This window comes from Eptatretus burgeri, chromosome 15 (assembly GCF_056783735.1).
Source record: "Eptatretus burgeri isolate ZD-2024b chromosome 15, Ebu_testis_v1, whole genome shotgun sequence".
NCBI classification, from domain to species: Eukaryota; Metazoa; Chordata; class Myxini; order Myxiniformes; family Myxinidae; genus Eptatretus; species Eptatretus burgeri.
Window position 1 is genome coordinate 22,468,897 of NC_140975.1, and position 22,500 is coordinate 22,491,396.

Here is a 22,500-nt window from a genome sequence, read left to right on the forward strand (position 1 = left end):
TGAGGAGTGAGCAGCTGTCAAAGCTTTAGGCAACCGTATGGAGGAAATATCACATTGACATGATACAATGGAAAATGAGGGCTTTTCTGTAAAGCAGGAGTAAAATTGCATGCAATCGCTCACATCGTTGATTTGGAGGCTGATGATGCATTGTTGTGAACAAAATGCTGGACCGACAAAAGAGCAAAATGCTGGACCGAGGCCTTGAGGCTTAGCTCGACTATCTCAGATCGGCTTTAACAATACTATTTTCAATTGCAATTTTTCTGAATTTGCTTTCAAACTCTGATGTGAAATTTTATCTTCATCACAAAGCTAGATTGAGTGTATATTGAGCTGCTGCCATTGAGCCGTCTCGTTGATGCCCAAAAACCCAAAGGGATCAATGATCACTAAAAACTGACTGTTGTCGTGCTGTGCCAACATGAGGAACTCCATCTTGGCATGGGGCACTGCATCCTGGAAAACGACATCCTTCAGATGAGGATACTTAAGCTAGCCACTGGCTCTTCGCCAGTTCGGGGCGAGAACGATCCCATGCTATCTTTCAGAACAAACAGACTATTGTGCTATGTTCTCGCAACATTCCCTGCTTTGGACCAACGACACTGCATGAAGTCTGTGGGAGTTCTGGGATGTAGATATGGCACAAGCATGATGGGCCAAATGGCCTCCTTTGTTAGCACTGCTGTAACCATTAGGCAAACTATGCTGTCACCGAGAGCGACAAAATTTGGGGGCGGAAAAATCAATGAATGAAAGAACGATTCATGAAATTACACAAGGAAACAAGCAGACTGAAGATGTGTCTTTCCTTTAATATGTTTAATATGAACTGTTATTGTAATGGCCAGCTCCGCATTCCAGGTGAAACTTCCCTGCACCCTTTCTCCTCTGGGCACGCCAGAAGTACGTCCTGTGATCGTGCGTTGAAGTTCTTCATTCGTGTACAGCACAAGGCTGCGGGGTAGCGTCATTGGCCGAGGGCATGGCTGTGCCGCTGATGCACAGTGGAAAGGAGGGAAACGCAGCCCTCTGCTGGTTAGGGTGGGAATTTGGCCATGGTGCTGGCAATAACTCGTCTGCTCTTTGGGACGCTCTTTTAACGTCCATCTGGGGGACAGCACACCCATTGATGAACCACCCTGTCTGTGAAACACCAGGATGGCAGTTTATAGCTGGGTTGGGATTCTCACCCAGGCGAGACAGCTTTGAGACGAGTGTGCATACCTCAAGGTGTAAGCCATCCCATGAATTGCGAGCCACTGCAAGACAGCTTGCAAAGTTGGCACGGCCACAAGATGTTTTGAACTTTGTTTGTGAAAATAATCTCACAGTCACAGATAATTCCCCCAACACATTTATCGCTCTTCGCATCCTCTTCACCCTCACTACCCGTTTCTGTGGCCAATGAATGGTGAGCGAAGTTTTCCAACCTAAAGTTGATCAAAACATACATTCGTTCCTCGATGATGCCACAAACACTTGTTGGGCATTAATCAGTGATGCAGCAAACATTCACCTGAAGGTACTTGTTCGTACATTTGGTCAAAATTAAAGCACAGAAAGCAAAATCCTAAATTCTAATGATCAATGTTGTTGCAGGAACACACAGTATGACATCACGTGATCCATATTGCACATTATAAAGTGCATTTATTTATGTACATATCCGGTGAAAAATGTAGAACAATGAGAATATACAATCTGTATCAGATTCACCTTTTTCATGTAAAATAATTCTGTATTTATAAATTTTGAAGTTTTATTCAAACTAATGCACAATATTCATTTTCTAAAATGAACAGTACCCCCCTCCCCCACCGGGGATTGTGGTGGGTGGGGGGGGGGCGCAATGCTGGAGGTTCACCTAGGACAGCAGATATCCTTGCACTGGCCATGGTTGTCAGCATTGTGTTCATAACCAAATGTGTATGAATACCTGTTACGAATCGGTATTGTGATATTTCTGCTTGGGTCATAAATATTTCCATCATCCATTTGAAATAATATATTAAAACATTTTGACAAAAAACTTACTTGTACTGCACATTCAGGTTAGGATTTCATATCACAAGATATCATTTTCAAAGCTAAAACAATTACCTTGGGAATATAAAAAGAATTGTTTTGGCTCAGATAGAGCAATAGGCCCATTCTGTCTTCATCCAAGTACAACATGTGTGTCGCTTTATGAGTGTAAGAGACACAGCTCGATGTAAGAGGAAGAAGTTTGGATGTTTAGGACAAGGACCCAAACAGCGTTTTCACAGATTCACAGAATAATAACACTGGTCTGCGTCATTTCAGAGGTCTAGGTTTTCTCAACGGTTCTGATATGCTTTTTGCATGCTGAATTTAGAAATGTATCTCATTTCGCTCAATCAGGTCAAGTTTTTATGCTATGTCAATTTTAAGGAATAAAATAATCAAAAGTTTTGTTTTTTTAATTAGCATTTTTTAAAATTCAAAATCAGACTTGCATTGACATAAAACGTACAACCTATATATAAAATGACGCACAAGTACCGTTAATGTGAAATTCAACTTTAAAAAGACGAAGGAAAACAGCGACTGCTGGAGCGACTGAAGTTGGGTGTTGCCAGAAACAACAATTTATCTATATTTTTCTGAAATTGAAATGAAAGTAATTGAGAAGGCACTTTCTTCCACATTAAGTGTACTTGTGTGTCATTATATGTATAGTTTGTACATTTTCTGTCAATGTTAGTCTGATTTTGAATTTTAAAAAATGCTAATTAAAAAAATAAAAATTTTGATTATTTTTTTTTTCCTTAAAATTGAGATAGCATAAAAACTTGAGCTGATTGAGCGAAATTAGATACATTTCTGAATTCAGCATGTAAATAACATAAGAACCGTTGAGAAAACCGAGACCTCTGAAAAAAAAATTTCAAATTCAGACCAGTGTTATCAGTGACTGCCCAACTTGACTGCAAAGGAATGTTCTGCTCAGACAGAACAGACAATGACTTTCGTTTGTTTGAAGTGTCAAGCTCCACAGAAGATGAGAGGCACTGCAGCCAGATTTGTGAACATGATTTCCACACAACTCTTTTTTTTTGTGAGACGACAATGTATTTATTGCAGGTGAAGAGGACAATCTTAATGCATACTGCTAGAGAGAAGCAAATTGATTCATTCACTGTATGTTGGATTTATTTGGGATTCCACGAGTGGCTTTTTGGTAGTTTGAGATTACATAGCACTTGTCTAGTGATGAATGAGTGGTGGTTTGGCGGTGGAATCAGTCTTGTTGTATTGCCCTTGTTGCTGTGGTTTAGACCCCCATGGCTGCTCAACTGCAATGGTGAGGAAATTGCTTCTTAGCTTGGACACATCTTAGTCCAGGATCAGTTCTCAGCCCAGAAACGTTCACGGCTTGCCAAGAGCACCCGGACGATCCGTCGAGGCTGTGTGCCTCTGCCATCACCTCGTGAGGAATAGGAATGGCATAAGAGGATGAAGGTGATGTTCCTGAGCCAGGGGAAGAAAATATATGAGCCTTTCATGGAAAATCAAAATGCCTCAATCTTTTTTGGGGCAAACCTGGAAATTTGTTCCAGAAAACTTATGACGCAGCACATTCTCTGCTCGTCTGTTAACATTTTAAACTTCTATGAAACCGATGCTGGGATTTTCACAAAACTTCACGGACACCTTTGTCACACTAGTCACTCGCAACGTTATTAGAGCAACCCCGTAACTCACGTTTTAAGTAAGTCATCATGAGGTCAAAAGTCTCAAATAATAGCCTTTTTGGCCGTGAATATAAATGGCATGCAATTTCCATCATAATTCGTCATTTATTTCCTCTCTTGGACATTTTGAAAATGTATCAAAACCAGTCAGGCACTGGTGAACCAAATCGAAGATTTATTGTTACAAGCAAGTTGCCCGTGCCCACATGGGATTCGAAACAGGGTGTGGATGGAGTCGGCAAAAATGCAAATGGCGTCTTCTGTCATTGAGCTGGCAAGCTGGGAGCAACAATTCACATTAATTGCCGCATCTGATGCAATTTAAATGTTCTAATGGTGGCGGGGTGCTCAATTTGAAAGTGTTTGTTCGATATACATACCTTTTTGGATACCTAGGGTCTGCAATGAAAATTTATATTGATGTCAAAGCCGGAGACCAATTGCAAATTAATAGTAGGATACAAGGAAAGACACCAGCACAGGTGATAGCCATTTGTTCCATCATGCCTTATCCATCTCACAGAACTTCTACCAACTGCAGGAATTGCACGTCAGTCAGCTCACTCCAAGCCGAGGATGAGGCCCAAGTACAGGAGCAAAATGATATTCTCTTTTTGAGAGTACCGTGGGATATTTATTGTCCACAACCACATGGCACAGCCAGTTTTAACAACCCAAACTAAAGATCCATCCATCCATTGGGACCATACTCTGTGCAGAGCATTGGACACAATCCTGGACAGGTCACCACTCCAACACAGTGTACCAGCAAGCTGGCACTCATTTTGCCAACCTCAGAAGGATGACAGGCAGAGTCAACCCCACCTGGTATTAATTCAACAGCCGAGTGGGATTTGAACTCCGGATCCTGGGATCCCAAGCCCACCACCCTTACCATTAAGTCAACACAAGGCATAACTGAGGATGGTGTACTCCATGACAAAGTGCACTCTTGCCAACATTGCATTAGTAAAGTGTCTGATCCTGGATTAACACTACCAATTGAGTGTTGACCTATCCTTCCACCCCTAACTATCTTTGTTGAGTGATGAATGCTGGGAAGGGGGTAGGGGTGGGGCATGGGGTGTTCTGAACAGGAAGTTCAAGGTAAGGGTTATTAAATGTGATTGACCTTGTGGAAGCGACACGACCACAAATTGTTTGTTCTGAACATCACTATTGGCTGTTATAAAATGTGGAATGTTTTCCGACCCCTTCCCTTTTTTGTTTTTCTGTTTTGTTTCAGGCCAATTGTTCATGGACGCTGGAAAGACTACAATTAGTGAGTAATTTCGCTCAAACCATGACCTATCACACTCATGTTGATCCATCATACTCTGCCCAATTTCTGTTACTTGCCTTCTCCGGCGACTTTCAATGATATCCTGAAAATCTGCAAGATTGTGTACCAGGACAAGTTGGGTCACCCGATCACGATTGGGTTATTTAGACTTTATGAAACCATCAAGTAGATTGACATTTGAAGCTGTGGCAGCTAGAGTTCATGGAACACTTTACTCCACATATTCTTGAGAAAAAGGACATGGGAAGGGTCTTTTGAACTCTTGCTTTTGGTTACCGAGCACAATCTATATTTCCTACGAGCCACGATTTTGTCTGAATCTAAATACTTACTAATGCTGAGCGTGCGAGTGGCAAATTTGATTGCTCGAGATGGCGTAAAATGGTGGAATATTTTGTTCAAGTCCAGTTAAACTGGGGGTTTTTGGTAGTGCCAACCAGGCGAGTTGTGTTCTTGAGTGTTCAAGTATAATTCAATTGAAATAAAATAAAGATGCTAAAGATTGTAGAAAAAAAAAACAAACAAACTTTATTTTCAGAAGTTTACTATCGTTGAATGCACCGTCTTTTACACCACTTTATTGCTTGCAAAATCGAAGATTTCTCAAGTATATTGGTCAGTCTATTTTGTTATTCTGTCTGATTGTTTGACTGTTTGTTTGTCTGTCAATAATCTACAACCACCCATCCATCAAGACCATACTCTGTGCAGAGTGTTGGTGCTGCTAAGCAGTCTCCTTGGCTATTGGGTACAATCCTGGACAGGTCGCCACTCCCACACAGTCTACCAGCAAGCTGGCACTCATTCTGCTGACCTCGGAAGGATGACAGGCAGAGTCAACCCCACCTGGTATTAATTCAACAACAAGTGGGATTTGAACTCAGGTTCCTCAGATCCCAAACCCACCACCCTAACCATTAAGCCAACACCAGGCATAAATCGCCTGCAGGTCACAATTTCAAACCGATCTTCACGAACCTTCACCACATGGTAGAGCTTGGCATAAGCAAGAAGCCTCTTGTTTTTGAGGTCAAAAGGTCAAATGGTCAACACAGGTCAAAGGTCAACATCTTGGGTGAGATTTCTAAAATCCTCAATTTTCAACTGATTGCCTTGAAATTTGAAGGGGATTTATATTTCAGGTCACGGAATTCAACTGGGCAATTATTTTTGCTATCAGCATAGGCCAAAGGGTCAATGTCAGCCAAATTCCTAAAATTGTCAATTTTCATCCAATTCACTTGAAATTTGAAGAGGAGTTGCATGTTCGGTCATTGAATTCAACCACCAATTACTTTTGAGGTCAAATTTGTTTTATGGATTTTGCAAGTATTGTGCTCTGCACGACATCTTCTTCCTGTTTAATACTTTACATTAGTTATTTGTGCTTGTTGTTTGTGTCCTTTATGATGTCCCTAAACACAGTAAGTTTCCTGTTTGGAATGATTTTCACTTTTGTTTAACTGCCAGGCAGGCAGACAGGGTGTAAAAAATTACCTCATTCCTTCATGCGCATGCACGCTCAGGATGAGATTCCATACAATTTGCCAAATTCAGAGCCAAAGTACTGCTAAACTACAGGTTTGTGTTCCCATTCGTGTTCTGGTAAGTGTTCTGCCTTGTTCAAAATATCACATTAAATTGAAATTAAGTAGTTCCTCGATCATAGACTGACATCTGGAGACAGACAGACAGACAGATGGACAGACAGCGAACCAATTGCTTAACCTCACTTTGCGCTTTACATGTGGGATAAAAATTTCCTTGTTTAAGGTTGTTCGGGATCATGTGACAACTATATACACTCAGTGTAGTCCCGTGGTGACTGTGGACCCTTTGTATATTAATTTCCATTCTGCATTTGGAATATAAATATTTAATGTAATTGTTTCAATTCCCGGCAAATAATTCACCTTCGACCGTGATGAGTATGTGTCTTGGCGTAAGTTTTAATTGTGACGATGACTTTTCTCATGTGAAAATAATGCGGTGCAGCATATTTTGGTGCATTTGGCTCAGGGGTATGAAGTTGTATAAAAATCAAACAAAAGGCCTCACACAGACGCAACTCACTTGTGTGTATGATGTATGTATGAAGACACTATACATGCATAATACATACATAACATATTATGTATGTACAGTATAGTGTCTTCAGAAAGTATTCACACCTCTTGACTTTTTCACATTTTGTTGTGTTACAGCCTGAATTTATACCTCATCATGACAAAGTGAAAACGTTTTTAAAAATATTTTTTTACAAATTCATTGTAAATTAAATCAGAAATACAGTATCTGATTTACATAAGCATTGAAGCCTCTGAGTCAATACTTCGTCAAAGCGCCTTTGGCAGCGATTACAGCTTCAATTCTTCTTGGATATGTCTGAATCAGCATTGCACATCTGGATTTGGGGATTTTCTCCCATACGTCCTTGTAGATTTGCTCAAACTCTGCCAAGTTGGATGAGGAGAGTCGGTGAACAGCAATCTTAAAATCTTTCCCCAAATTCTCAATGGGATTCAAGTCTGGGCTTTGGCTGGGCCACTCAAGGACTTTCACATTATTGTTCTGAAGCCATTCCAGTGTTGGTTTGGCTGTATGCTTGGGGTAATTGTCTTGGTGGAACGTAAATCTTCGCTGCAGTCCAAGGTCTTTTACATTCTGAAGCAGGTTCTCTTCAAGGATTTGCATGTATTTGGGGCTCCATTCATTGTTCCCTCTAACCTCACAAGTCTCCCACTCCCTGCTGCTGAAGAGCATCCCCATAGTATGATGCTGACACTACCATGCTTCACGGTAGGGATGGTGTTAGATTGATGATGAGCTATGCTCGGTTTCCGCTAGATGTAGTGCTTTGCATTCTGGCCAAAGAGTTCAATTTTCATCTCATCAGACCACAGAATCTTTTGCCTCATGCTCTCAGAGTCTTTTACGTGACTTTTTGAAAACTCCAGGTGTGCTGTCATGTTATGTGCCTTTTTCTCAGGAGTGGCTTCTGCCTGACCACTCTCCCATAAAGCCTGGATTTTTGAAATGCTGCAGAGATTGTTTTCCTTGCTGCAGGTTCTCCCTTCTCAGCCAAGGAACTCTGTAGTTCTGTCAGAGAGGTCATTGGGTTCTTGGTTACCTCCCTGACCAAGGTCCTTCTTGCCCAGTTGCTCAGTTTGCTTGGACAGCCAGCTCTAGGAGGAGTCTGAGTAGTTCCATATCATTTCCATTTCCTAATGATGGAGCTCACTGTGCTCTTAGGAACTTTCATCACTCTAGAAATTGTTTTATACCCTTCCCCAGATCTATGCCTCCTCCAAATTCTATCTCGGAGTTCTACAGACAGTTCCTCAGACTTCATGGTGAAGTTTCTGCTCTGACATGCACTGTCAACTGTGGGACCTTATACAGAAAGGTGTGTTTCTTTCTAAATCATATCCAAACATTTGAATTTACTGCAGGTGGACTCCAATCAAGCTGTGGAGATGTCTCAAAGATGATCAAAGGAAATTGGATGCACCTGAGCTCAATTTGAAGTGTCATAGCAAAGGGATAGAATACTTGACGCGAGGCATTTCAGCTTTTCATTTTTTATGAATTTGTAAAAATCTCTTTTAAAAAAATCCACTTTGTCATTATGGGGTATTTTGTGGAGATCGGTGACAAAAAATTTGAATTTAACCCATTTTAAATTCAGGCTGTAACACAACAAAATGTGAAAAAGTCAAGGTGTGTGAATACTTTCTGAAGGCACTGTATTTGTGTTTGTGGCACATTCAAAAATGGTACCACAACGGTATTCTCAAAATAATCCAAGAAACACTGTTTTTCACTACACAAGTACAGTACTGCACTGTATGTATAATTTTGAATTTCTTGGACTGTTATATCTCGTTCGGAATACTTTATGAACACCACTTGTAGTGGAACACAATAAGAGGCTGTTTGGCCTCTACACATTTTTAAATTAATGTATGTACTTTTAATCACACTTAACCCCGAAATTTGGAAAGTCAATGTCCTTCTCCATCAGGTATTTCGTTTATTTATTTGTTCTATGAGAACAAAAGTGCTGTAAAGTTATCCAAAATAAATTGGAATCTTCGGTAATGAAAAATGCTGCTTTAAAGTTTGTTTACGACTCCGTGGTTGGTTGGTCACTAAATAGTAAGCCGAGATCAACATGGTGATTTACACGTTTTAAAGGAATTTCTGAGCATCTCTCAAGTTGTCAAGATGGTTTGCAGACCATGCTTGTTGGCGTCACATTTGAATGGCAGCTTTTAATATTGAAATGGCTCCGTTGGGCATCAAACCCAGAGCCAGACAGTTCAAAGGAGAGTACGCTCCCTCCTGAGCTCTCTTGCCACCCCAACCCATCCATTGCGAACCAGACAAAAATCGCAAAATCACTAACATTCCATGCATTTCCAAAATTCTGAGTTTGATAGAAAAAAAAAAATCAGAGTTGTCGAACATGGGAAAGAAGATTCACATTTTCTGTAATAACTTTCTATTTAGTGACATTAAGTTATTCTTCTCAATTTCTGTTTGAAGAGCAAGAAACGTTGCCTTATTAATGCTTTGTAAAGAGGCAGGAACCAGAGAGAAAGGAATCACTCTGGGAAGCATACATATAATCCATGATGATCTCGCTAGTATTTTAGCTTGATGGAATTATTCATCAGACAGTTTCATGATACATCTGTTCATTAATTTTTTTCGTTGGACGAAAGTGAAACATCTGGACTCCGACAATGCGATGGACGTGGCTATTGTTTCGCCTGATGCATTTGATTTGTGCCTTGCAGCTTTGCAGGGCTCTACAAGGAACAAAATGTGCGAGCGCCTCTCTCTTCTCATCGCAGCATCACGGATTACGAGAGCAAGGACAAGGTGCGTTTATAGTCACATCTGCTACAAATACACGCAAGTTTAACAATGGTAGTCAGATATTATTGCACAACCTTGGACAACAATGTGGACCTGGATAATGATTCCAAGTATTAGATCACATATTGGTAGATTAATCATCATCATCTGTCCTATGACCTCACAGATTGTTAGGGCGCCATTCTGGCGTTTCTATGGGCAACTGGAATGGCACTCGGTAGAGAGCTACCTCCGCCAGGCCAAACAGTTTCCGTCCGTTTTGTATCCGACTGAAAGGCCTGATCTCCATCTGGTCCTTAACCAAAATCTAATCGGCCTGTCCCCCACTGAGTGGGAGACTAGGGTTTTGCAATCACTGTCGTGTGTCTTTGTGTGTGTTTGTGCATCTGTTGGGGCTGTAACTTATTTTACCATTTGAGCTTTTGTCGTCAAATTTTCAACAAAGCTTTATTATGAGAATATTGAAAACAAAAATTAATAATTCTGTTCCAGTAATTTTCGTAATTAATGTTGTTGTTGTTGTTGTTGTTGTTGTTGTTGTTGTTGTTATTATTATTATTATTTGACCCTTTTTTGGCCTTTTTCTGCTCTATTATTATTTTAAACTTTTTTTCTCTCAGCAACCATTTGTCTGATTAACTAAAAATTTTCAGGGTCGGAGGAACCCCATTGATGAATATTTCAATGACAATTGTGATGTCATATATCACATGATATGGCAGCCATCTTGGATTAAACACACAAAAAAAATCAAAACATTTTATATCTTAAACAGCTGATCGGAAAAATTTGAAACTTGGCACATCTCTTTCTACTCCTAATGAGGAATAGAGGATTGTAATGATGACGTCATCAGTGAAGTGGTAAACCAGCCATAAATGTTTTAATCGAAATCCTTGTTGACCATTGAGATTCAATGTGTATTTCCAGGCCGTAACATTTTTACCAATTGAGCTTTTGTCATCAAATCTTCAACAAACCCTTTATTATGAGATTGTGGAGAACACAGTTAAATAAAAAGTACAATTTTTTAAAATGTCGTTTTAATCAAGTTTAACTCAAGTACAAAGCGGATGTGGATGGGCTTTGCATTTTGAGATGCTTTATAGTTAGCTACCCAAGTTATACACCATGTTTTGTCATGGCCCATCCACAACTTTTTGAGTTATCATGTTCTATAGTCTAGTGTAAATCGTTTATGGCACAATCTCTCAATGGTGAAGAATCACTTAAAATTCTCAGATCCAGATCCGGATCCTCATGAAAATCGAACAATTTGTCCTCATCACACATCCAACCTGTCCACCAAGTTTCGTCCGAATTTGTCCGTAACTTTTTGAGATATCCTGCTCACAGACAAACACACAAACAAAAAAGTTGAAAATTCTTATTTCTGGATCTGGATCTTCATCAAAATCGAATCAATTCGTCCTCGTCACGCACCCATGTCCACCAAATTTCCTCCAAACCCGTCCATAACCTTTTGAGCTATCATGCTCACAGACAGACAGGCAGACAGACAAAGAGACAGTTGTGAAAACATAACCAGGTGGCGGAGGTAGATACAACCAAGTAATGCTCATCTCCAATAAATGCCAAACTTGGGCAGGAATTTTGAAATTGGACCAGGCTGCTGACAATAAGTCATCGAAAGACACCGAGAGATTTTAAACGTTCATCAGCAATCAATGATACCAGAGTAGCAAATGGGTCCCTCACTGAACTACCGTCCTAAGGACAACACACTTTGTGATGCAACACTCTGTCTGTGAAGCATCTGTCCAACAGTGTATAGTCTTTAACAGACTTTGCAACAGACTTTGCAAAGGATCTGATGCCGATGTGACTCCGGTAGTGAAACTATCTAGCTGGTGCACAAGTCCCAAAAATGAACGTAGAGCAGTCACATTAGTCGGTGTGGAAAAGTCCACGATCACGCGCACCTTCTTGGGATTGGAAGCAATGCCATCTTAGATGATAACATACCCAAGAAACTTCACACTTTCCTGGGCGAACTGGAGTTTACGCTAGTTGAGCATAATGTTATGTTTGCAACACCGCAGAAGTACCTGTCGTACATCGTTCAAGTGTCCAGCGGACGTATCACTGTGCATCATCATGCATCAACCACTTTCACGGTGTGGTCAAGTCCTTCTGATGCAATGTCACCCCTGTAACAGTACTCATCCCCCTGATGTTCAGACCCATTGGTGTATGGAGACATTTGTACCAGCCCCACGGTGTTATAAATACCATGATAAGCTGACACTCATGTGACAATGGAACCTGCTAGTAGCCTTTATAACAAGTCATGGACTTGCTGGAATCCTGGATGCATGATACTGCATCCGTTGGGGGTGATCAAGGGGTACATGGACCTCTTGGCATTGCGATTCGGCATGCGGAGATCAGTATACATCCACACGCCCCTTTGCAGGTTCGGAGAGACTACAAGTGGGTGACACCAATCTGATGGTTTGATGCCCATCTGCGTGATGATCCCATTGAGTACCACGTCGTGGAGTTCCTCCATAACTGTATCCCTCCAAGCCAATGGCAGAGGATGCACTTTTATCACCGAGAATGGGATAACGCCTTCCTGTAGATGAATCTGCATCATGGGATAGATATCACCATCGATGGTAAACATGTCTGCGAACTCTGTCATTTAAATGTCACAAATCATACCCAGTTGTTCACTACTAGGCATGACGCTGTTCGTCGTGGACATGGCACTCATGTTGATGATGTCATCAGTGGTCGATGTCGAATGACCACAGTTGCACCAATGCAAATCATTCAGCAGGCATCCTGAAGTGCATAGAGTGTGTACTCCATCACAGACATACACAGTCTTGCGGATGAACCAACCGTCCCGTTGGAGACAGACATGTATGGTGCCCAAGCACGACATGGCAGCACCATTAGCATTCATAACCTGGAGGTCATCTGTGCCATCCAGGTTATTCGGATGAATATCCAGCAGATGAAGACAGGAAGAGCCAATGATCGTGGCTTCAGCCCCCATGTCTGGCAGGGCATTGAGTGTGCCGAGAAGATCGCCGTTATGGTTCAAGACGTCAACACGTATCCGCGGTGATGGACATCAGTTCATCCGCTGTGTGGTGGCTGCAACCAGGATTATGTGCCAAACAGCTGGTGTTGAACCATGGTGAGACTGGGGAGCAGATCGAACCCGTGTTTTCCAACATGCAAGCAGGAACTTCATGAAAAGCACATACTTCCTTCATGTGGGCCATATGTTGCTCGACCTTCAAGATCAGTATGTCCTTCATGACTGCCAACACTGATGGAATATCCTCCCGTGGGGCCCCTTCTGGCTCCAATTGATGTGGCTTCTTCCTCCCAGCCATGCCATCGGCATGGAAAATGAAGACAGTCAAACGAGTCCAAACACACAATGATAGCGCCGCCCAGCAAAAGCAGGAGGAACTAACATGCGACACGGTGACTTCGCTCCTGAGCAACAATGAAATCCATCCCCATCTGCCATACAAACTGACAAAGGACAACTAAAACAGTCTATAGCAGCACAAAATGCTCTTCAAGCTGACTACGCCATGTTATGTTGACAAGTCGTGGTATAAGCAACAATACAGCTTCATTGCTGAGACATCATCAACAGGTGGATGGAGAGCAAGATGGATGTCACGATACACACTGGCACAGGTCACGGTACGTAATGTCATGTCCGGTAATCACCTTAACCCGGAAGGTAACCCGGAACGGAATCCCACACTTTGACGGTCAGCTTTGAAATGTGGTCATCTCAGGAGAGGTCGTGGGTGATGGTGATGGTGATGCTGAAGCATTCAATTGACTGAACTTCTTCCAGTTGCTGACCATGGAAATATATCGATTAGTTCATTCCACAATCATCCTTGAGTGACAGGGTGACACGATGGGATTTGCCACAATTGAAAGACATGTTCCATTTATTATATCATATTTATAATTTACGGTATCAGCATCTCATAAATTCCAGGTCAGAAGCGAGTGCTGTAGCCGCTGTATATCTGTCAGTGGGATGGGGGAACTATACGACATAACATGGAGTCAGCTTGCTGTTTCTAACTTCAGCTACTACCAGCAAGACAAAATCAGCACGAAGTGCAAGCTCGCTCAGAGAACTTGTCTGCTTTATGACTCAACATAACATAAAAGGAAACAGGAAACAAAGTGAATCAGAGTGCATCATTCACATAGGCAAACACTTAAATCTCTTGATGACTGTACAGGCCTATTTGGAAGGACTTTGTAGTGGACATTCCATGATGAAAGTACGGCCTTTCAGGTTTTATACAGACAAACAATGTACCAGTCGTTTACCAGGTTTTACATCCGTGAGGTTCAAAAGATCAGCGTTGAAATGATGTTGGAACATCAACGTGGTTTCTCGTGAATAACGTTGTTTAAACTTCACTGAAATGATTCTGGCTTTTGATTTTGGTCCACAAACGCTTTATGTAGTTGTTACTTGTGGTGCCAGGATGGGTAGAAGTGAGATAGAGTTGATTGTTGTTGTTGCTGTAGCTGCGATCCTTCGTCAAACTAAAAGACCGGCGGAACTCAAGTATCCCACAGCATCCACCGGAGACTCTCAGGAATCTAGTGTTAAAGATGTGTCGTTTTACCTTGGAGTTTGGGGGGTGGTGGGGGGGGGGAGGCAGCTAGGAGAAGTTAGCAGGTGGGGGAACGGACTTTGGGGAATGGGTTCCAGTAGCCTTTTGATATTTATATATATATATATATATATATATATATATATAAATTTATTTTTACTCCATCAAGTTTCAATGGGACTTGCGTGCTGCTGAGCCTGGCTGCCGTAATCGGACTAATTGCTTCTAAAGTGACCATGACTGGCACGCGACTGACTCAGCAGTTACTTTCCTACCTGTGGGCCCGAGCACAAACTGGAAGAGGAGAATATTTTTTGGTGGATAAATGGGGATGGCAAAAAAGTTAAATCATAAATAAACCATTATGTGCCCAAGGGAAGTTAATAAGTCAGATTACACACGACAGTCAGAGAAGCATGAGGCTGCCATATTAAGTTATTCCTCTTAATTACCTTAAGCTCAGTTTCCATGCCATGTGAGGTCACTTGGCTGGTGGCTTCAGCTAAAGTGATTGGACTGAAACGAAAAGAAATGGGGAAGCGCTCTGTTTTGGGGCACCTTCGTATTGTGAACACCTGGCGAGGGTGGAGGGTGAAGAGGAAGGAGTGGGGATGAACCCGGAGAGGGAGGGCTATTCATTAATGCATGTTGAAAGGGAGAGAAGGGATCATATTTTATTTTTTGTGTGTGTGTTGTGCAGGCCAAGGCATCACTTGCACATATTTATTGCAGTTTACAAGGGAGAAGGTCAGAAGGGGTAACTCGATAAAAAATTTTTTTTAATAAAAGGAAGGACAGTGCTTGTTTGGATTGTTCGGAAGGATTGTTCGGGATGAAATTGGAGGGTAGAGTTGGCTGGAAATGGGAGGGAAAGCTGATAGATGGAGGTTGGGTGGTGATAGGGAAGTAAGGGAGGAAACCCAAAAGCATTGGGTGGTCACATGGATATACATAAGGCCCTCCAGTGTAACATAGTGTATGGGTTTAAACCCGGGATGGCAGCAGCATGAGTGGTAGAATTTCATCAATGCACGAACACAAAACATGGTCAACCGAGATCAACCACATTAAGGAGGAAGGTAGATCTAAAACTGCATCATTTTGCTTTATTTAATATGCAAGTTGTGCCCTCGGCATTGATTTACAGGTTACATTGTTGTTGCAGAGTGCAAGTAGGATTATAACGACAAAGTAGTGTGGCGAGACAAAACACAATTTCAGTGGAAAGTATAACATGCGCAGGGCTGCTCAAAAACGTGTGCTGGTAGTTCCTAGCTGTGCTTTAACCTGCAGGGGGCACTGCATCAGCAACACAGCTGGGCCCGTAGTAAATGTGCTGCATGTGGAAGAATAAGCCAGCTATGTCAGTAATTTTTAAACCACACGACTGAGTGCACAAGCTCACTCTTAAATCCTGCCAAAGCAAGGAAGGATGCGCAAAGCCACTCTTCAAGCTAAAAATTCAGATGACTCTGACAAATGTCATCTTAAAGGCGCTACTATCTCATGTCATCCCCATGCCTACCTACGATGTTTTATACCCCCCCTTAACCCCACCTCACTAAATCTGGGCTAGCAGGACAGCCGAGAGGTGTGTGAGCTCACGCATCAGCAGCACAGCTGTGCTCCCAGTAATGATGCAGCCAAGCATCCACATGTTGCACACAAAATGATAATGACTCGACCTTCTTATTTGTAGGCCACTGCGTTTCCTCCTCTTTTCTTTTCCTGTTCGTTCACTCCTTTGCTTGTTCTATCCAACTGTGGTTCCACTGTCCACTGTCAGTGTATGGCCTTTTTAGACACTTGACGGTACTGTGTGTGTGTGTGTGTGTGTGTGTGTGTGTGTGTGTGTGTGTGTGTGTGTGTGTGTGTGTGTGTGTGTGTGTGTGTGTGTGTGTATGCACCTTAGTTCGCACACAGGCCAACGTTAATACGAGGTCTGTATAAAAAGTAACAGGACTAACTTCACAGAAATTTTATTCCAAATTTTTTTTTTTAATTACAGCTTGTCCCCTTCAAAATAGTTTCCCTCCAGTCTTACACACTTGTCCATCCTTTCCTTCCACGCTTCGATGCACCCCCGGAAGGCTTCTTCTGGAATCCTCCAGAGCTCCGTCGTCACGGCCCTTTTGATTGCCTCCACATCAGGAAATCGGGTCCCCTTGATCACCCCCTTGAGCTTGGGGAATAGGAAAAAAATCACAAGGGTCCAAGTCTGGCGAATACGGGGGTTGCTCCAGAGTTGGCACGTTCCTCTCCGCCAGAAACTGTCGGATGCTCAGGGCAATGTGAGCAGGGGCTTTGTCATGGTGGAGCACCCGGGCGTTGTTCTCCCACAGATCCCTCCTCTTGTCCCAGACTGATCTCATGAGGCGCCGGAGGAACTCCTTTACACGTATTGATTCATTGTTTGACCCTGTGGTAGAAACTCGAAGTGGACGATGCCCTCGATGTCAAAAAATGTGATGAGCATCACCTTGACCTTCGACTTCGACATCCTTGCTTTTTTTGATCTTGGTGATGTGAATGATGATCTTGGTGATGGTGATCTTGGTGATCTTGGTGATTTTTTGATCTTGGTGAAGACTTTCCACTGATGACTCTGCTGTTTGGTCTCGGGATCGTATTCGAATACCCACGATTCATCTCCAGTAATGACTCCCCCGAGTAGGTCTGGATCATCCCCGAGGCGCTTGAGAATGTCTTGACAGACACTGACTCTTTGCTGTTTCTGGTCCTCGAACAACAGCTTGGGGACCATCTTTGCGCACACCTTGCGCATTTTGAGATTTTCAGTGACGATGCTCCAGACAGTGTCTTTGTTGATGGAAAGTTTCTCAACAATCATCCGCACCATGAGTCGACGATCTACGCGCACCATCTGCTTCACACACTTGATGTTGTCCACCGTTCTGCTTGGTGAAGGTTTTCCACACCATGGATCGTCTTCAACCTCATCCCATCCTCTTTGAACCTCTTGTGCCATTCAAATGCACGTGTATGTGACATCGTTTCTTCCCCGTAGACTTGCTGCAGCATTGCGAAGGATTCGGAAGGTGTTTTGTCAAGCTTGGCAAGAAACCTCAGATTGGCTCTCTGCTCATGACTCATAGCGCGATGACTCAGACTAGACAACGTGTAAAGCACGACCTGTAAAAAATCACACAATGAGCGCAGTCAACCATCACCAATCACATATATTGCTGGAATGTTGCGAAAGACTGTGACGCAACCCGTTCATTCAAGTTGTGTAAGTGGAGCACACAGCAGGCTCAGACCCGTTACTTTTTAGACGGACCTCGTATAGTAACCCTGATGAGAGGCCTACTTTTAATATGGCACCCTTTGCATATCAAAGGAGTTGTTTAAATAAAAACCTCCGATGAGGCTTTGCATTGTAAAATGGGCTGTTTTGCTACCCTCTGTCACCTCGCTCTTCCATGAGCCTTAATTTTGGATAAAAAGGTATACATTCGTCCATGTCTTCATTAATTTTACCAATCAGTTCTTTGTATCTCCATTTATTTGAATAATATTGCACATCACTGATAACATTTATCTCCGATCGACGCACTTCATGTGCTCGGTATAACGACCAATCACCGTTGGTTTCTTAGAAGTTTAATAAAGTTGTTTCACAACAGGTTTGCTTAGTTCCTGTAGCAGTTCTCTTTGATTTGTGCCTATTGGCAAAAATCTGTTTTTTGGGACTACCACTGGTGCTATCTGCCGCATGGTCAGGTTGTGGGTGACTAAACTGACACCCCTCACTGGCTTTGATTGGGATGTGACAACAATACCTGACAAAAACTCCACCTGACAAAGGGTGCATGAGCTCCCTTCGAGAGCCAACGGCCATCCAGTTAAGGAGATGCTGTCTCTTCAAAAACACCCATCCAGATTGGAGCAGTTTGTGGCAACTTAGTTCGCCGAGAGAGGTAGTGGAACCCTTGGTGTGAGGTGGATGAGCTAGTATTAGTCAACGACAACCATCAAAAGGTGGATGAGCTAGGATTTAGCCAGTGGCAACCAGAAAACTACACTCATGGGGAAGAGGGTGGTAACACAGTGTCGCCTAAGCATTGGAAGGCACTTTCCCCGTCCGGTGGATAACACTGCAGTCCAATTCTTCCCCAACCACCTTTGTACCATTTTCACGGTACAAGTGGGCACTGATATTTGTTGTCAGTGCTTATTTGTAAATAAATAAATAAATAAATAAAACAACGATGGTATTCATAGAATACTTACCCTGCGCAGTCTTGAGAAGGACTTGGTGCAAGCCAACTCTTCTGTTTTTTTTCTTTCATCCAATATGGTGCCAGACCAGTGACCAATGATCTCACGTTTATCAAACTATATTTCCCATGGGTAGTTGATCAATTAGTTAAAATTTTGCATTGATCGGTTAGCGGTTTCAACAATTGCAGATAAATTATTTTTCAGACTGACTGGATCTAGTGTTGCACTTGTCGAATTATGACGTCATAATGAACGCACTGATGACATGATCATTAACATACCTTATTCCCCATGGGGAGTACTTGACAATGAGCCATGTTTCAATTTTTTCCATGGAGTGATTTTGGAGATATAGAGGTGCTAAGTTTTTGTTTTTCCAAGATGGCGCCTGTACCACGTGACATATGACGTCATAATTATCGTTATGTATTCCAACAGGAGGGGTCGCACGTATGTTCAAAATTTTGTGCCAATCGGACCAACAATTGCAGAGAATGTTTTTTTCATACTGACCAGATCAAGCGTTGCACTTGTCGAATTATGACATCATAATGAAGGCACTGATGACATCATCATTAACATATCTTATTCCCCATGGGGAGTACATTACAATGAGCCATGCTTCAATTTTTCCATTGAGTGGTTTCAGAGATATAGAGGGGCAAAGTTTTTCAGTTTTACCAAGATGGCGCCTGTACCACGTGATATATGATATCATAATTGTCATTGAAAAATTCTGCAGGAGGAGGCACTCCAATGGTGAAAATTGTGTCCATTGGACCAACAATTACAAATAATTTTTTTTTTCCATACTGAGCGGATCAAGTGTTGCACATGTCTAATTATGACGTCATAATGAAGGCACTGATGATATCATCATTAACAAATCTTATTCCCCATGGGGAGTACTTGACAATGAACCATGTGTAAAAAAATTTCTTGGAGAGGTTTCGGAGATATGGAGATGCAAAGGTTTTTAGTTTTTCCAAGATGGCACCTGCACCATGTGACCTATGACGTTATAATTATCATTATAAATTCCTACAGGAGGAGGCACGCCTATGGTCAAAATTTAGTGTCAACTGGACCAACAGTTGCAAAGAAAAATTTTTTTCATTACTTATCGAATCAAGCATTGTGCTTGTCCAATTATGACGACATAATGAAGAAAGTGATGACATGATCATTAACACATCTTATTCCACATGGGGAGTACTTGATAATGAGCCATGTGTAAATTTTTTCTCATGGAGCGGTTTCAGAGATATAGAGGTGCAAAGTTTTTCGGTTTTTCCAAGATGGAGCCTGCACCACATGACCTATTACACCATAATTATGACTAAAAAATTCTACAGGAGGAGGCACATCTCTTTGGAAAATTTCGTGTCAATCAGACGAACAACGGTTGCTGAGAAAATGAATTTTTAAAATGCAGACACGTGCGTACGGCACATGCACATACGGCACGCGGACGCGACCGATCGCTTAACCCCGCTTTTCACAAACTGAGCACAGGGTAATAAAAATTGTTTCAATGTTTAAATCTATGAAATGGTTTACTCATTCCTTAAACAACTGAGTTAATCATCTTCCATGCCTAAAACTTCCTTATACAATAAAAAACTTACAATAGCACTTGGGGGGGGGGGGCGTTAAGCTTTTCCTGTCTGCCATTTAAAACGGAATATAAAAGGAATTGTAGTACTTTTTGTTGTGTGAATTGGAGCACATTTTGTTGTTGACTTGTTGCACATTTTGCTGTGTAAATTGTTGCACATTTTGTTGTGTGAATTGGAGCACATTTTGTTGTGTGAATTGTAGCTCATTTTGTTGTGTAATTTGTTGCACATTTTGCTGTGTGAATTGTTGCACATTTTGTTGTGCAAATTGGAGCACATTTTGTTGTGTGATTTGTTGCACATTTTGCTGTGTGAATTGTTGCACATTTTGTTGTGTGAATTTGAGCATGTTTTGTTATGAGAATTGTTGCACATTATGTAATGTGAATTGTAGCACATTTTGTTGTGTGAATTGTTGCACATTTCATTGTGTGAATTGTTGCACATTTTGTTGTGTGAATTGTTGCACATTTTGTTGTGTGAATTGTTGCACATTTTGTTGTGTGAATTGTAGCACATTTTTTGTGTGAATTTGAGCATGTTTTGTTATGAGAATTGTTGCACATTATGTAATGTGAATTGTAGCACATTTTGTTGTGTGAATTGTTGCACATTTCATTGTGTGAATTGTTGCACATTTTATTGTGTGAATTGTTGCACATTTTGTTGTGTGAATTTGAGCATGTTTTGTTATGATAATTGTTGCACATTTTGTTGTGTGAATTTGAGCATGTTTTGTTATGAGAATTGTTGCACATTTTGTTATATGAATTTGAGCATGTTTTGTTATGAGAATTGTTGCACATTATGTAATGTGAATTGTTGCACATTTTGTTGTGTGAATTGTTGCACATTTTGTTGTGTGAATTGTTGCACATTTTGTTGTGTGAATTGTTGCACATTTTGTTGTGTGAATTGTTGCACATTTTTTTGTATGAATTGTTGCACATTTTGTTGTGTGAATTGTTGCTCATTTTGTTGTGTGAATTGTAGCTCATTTTGTTGTGTGAATTGTAGCTCATTTTGTTGTGTGAATTGTAGCTCATTTTGTTGTGTGAATTGTAGCTCATTTTGTTGTGTGAATTGGAGCACATTTTGTTGTGTGAATTGGAGCATATTTTGTTGTGTGAATTGTAGCTCATTTTGTTGTGTGAATTGGAGCACATTTTGTTGTGTGAATTGGAGCACATTTTGTTGTGTGAATTGTAGCTCATTTTGTTGTGTAATTTGTTGCACATTTTGCTGTGTGAATTGTTGCACATTTTGTTGTGCAAATTGGAGCACATTTTGTTGTGTGAATTGTTGCACATTTTGTTGTGTGATTTGTTGCACATTTTGCTGTGTGAATTGTTGCACATTTTGTTGTGTGAATTTGAGCATGTTTTGTTATGAGAATTGTTGCACATTATGTAATGTGAATTGTAGCACATTTTGTTGTGTGAATTGTTGCACATTTTGTTGTGTGATTTGTTGCACATTTTGTTGTGTGATTTGTTGCACATTTTGTTGTGTGAATTGTAGCTCATTTTGTTGTGTGAATTGTAGCACATTTTTTGTGTGAATTTGAGCATGTTTTGTTATGAGAATTGTTGCACATTATGTAATGTGAATTGTAGCACATTTCGTTGTGTGAATTGTTGCACATTTCGTTGTGTGAATTGTTGCACATTTTGTTGTGTGAATTGTTGCACATTTTGTTGTGTGAATTTGAGCATGTTTTGTTATGAGAATTGTTGCACATTTTGTTGTGTGAATTTGAGCATGTTTTGTTATGAGAATTGTTGCACATTTTGTTGTGTGAATTTGAGCATGTTTTGTTATGAGAATTGTTGCACATTATGTAATGTGAATTGTAGCACATTTTGTTGTGTGAATTGTTGCACATTTTGTTGTGTGAATTGTTGCACATTTTGTTGTGTGAATTGTTGCACATTTTGTTGTGTGAATTGTTGCACATTTTTTGTATGAATTGTTGCACATTTTGTTGTGTGAATTGTTGCTCATTTTGTTGCGTGAATTGTAGCTCATTTTGTTGTGTGAATTGTAGCTCATTTGGTTTGAATTGTAGCTCATTTTGTTGTGTG

At 41.2% G+C, this 22,500-nt stretch overlaps 1 protein-coding gene across 7 annotated transcripts in view; it reads left to right on the top strand.

Moving 5' to 3' along the window:
• LOC147011722 (mechanosensitive cation channel TMEM63B-like) overlaps window positions 1–22,500 on the top strand; it is a 192,780-nt gene that overhangs the window by 121,967 nt on the left and 48,313 nt on the right. For all 7 annotated transcript variants that reach the window (XM_085856923.1, XM_085856924.1, XM_085856926.1 and 4 more), the window contains 2 exons: window positions 4,969–5,004; window positions 9,828–9,912. In XM_085856923.1, coding sequence (XP_085713049.1) covers window positions 4,969–5,004; window positions 9,828–9,912 — 121 coding nt within the window. The remainder of the gene's footprint in view (window positions 1–4,968; window positions 5,005–9,827; window positions 9,913–22,500) is intronic.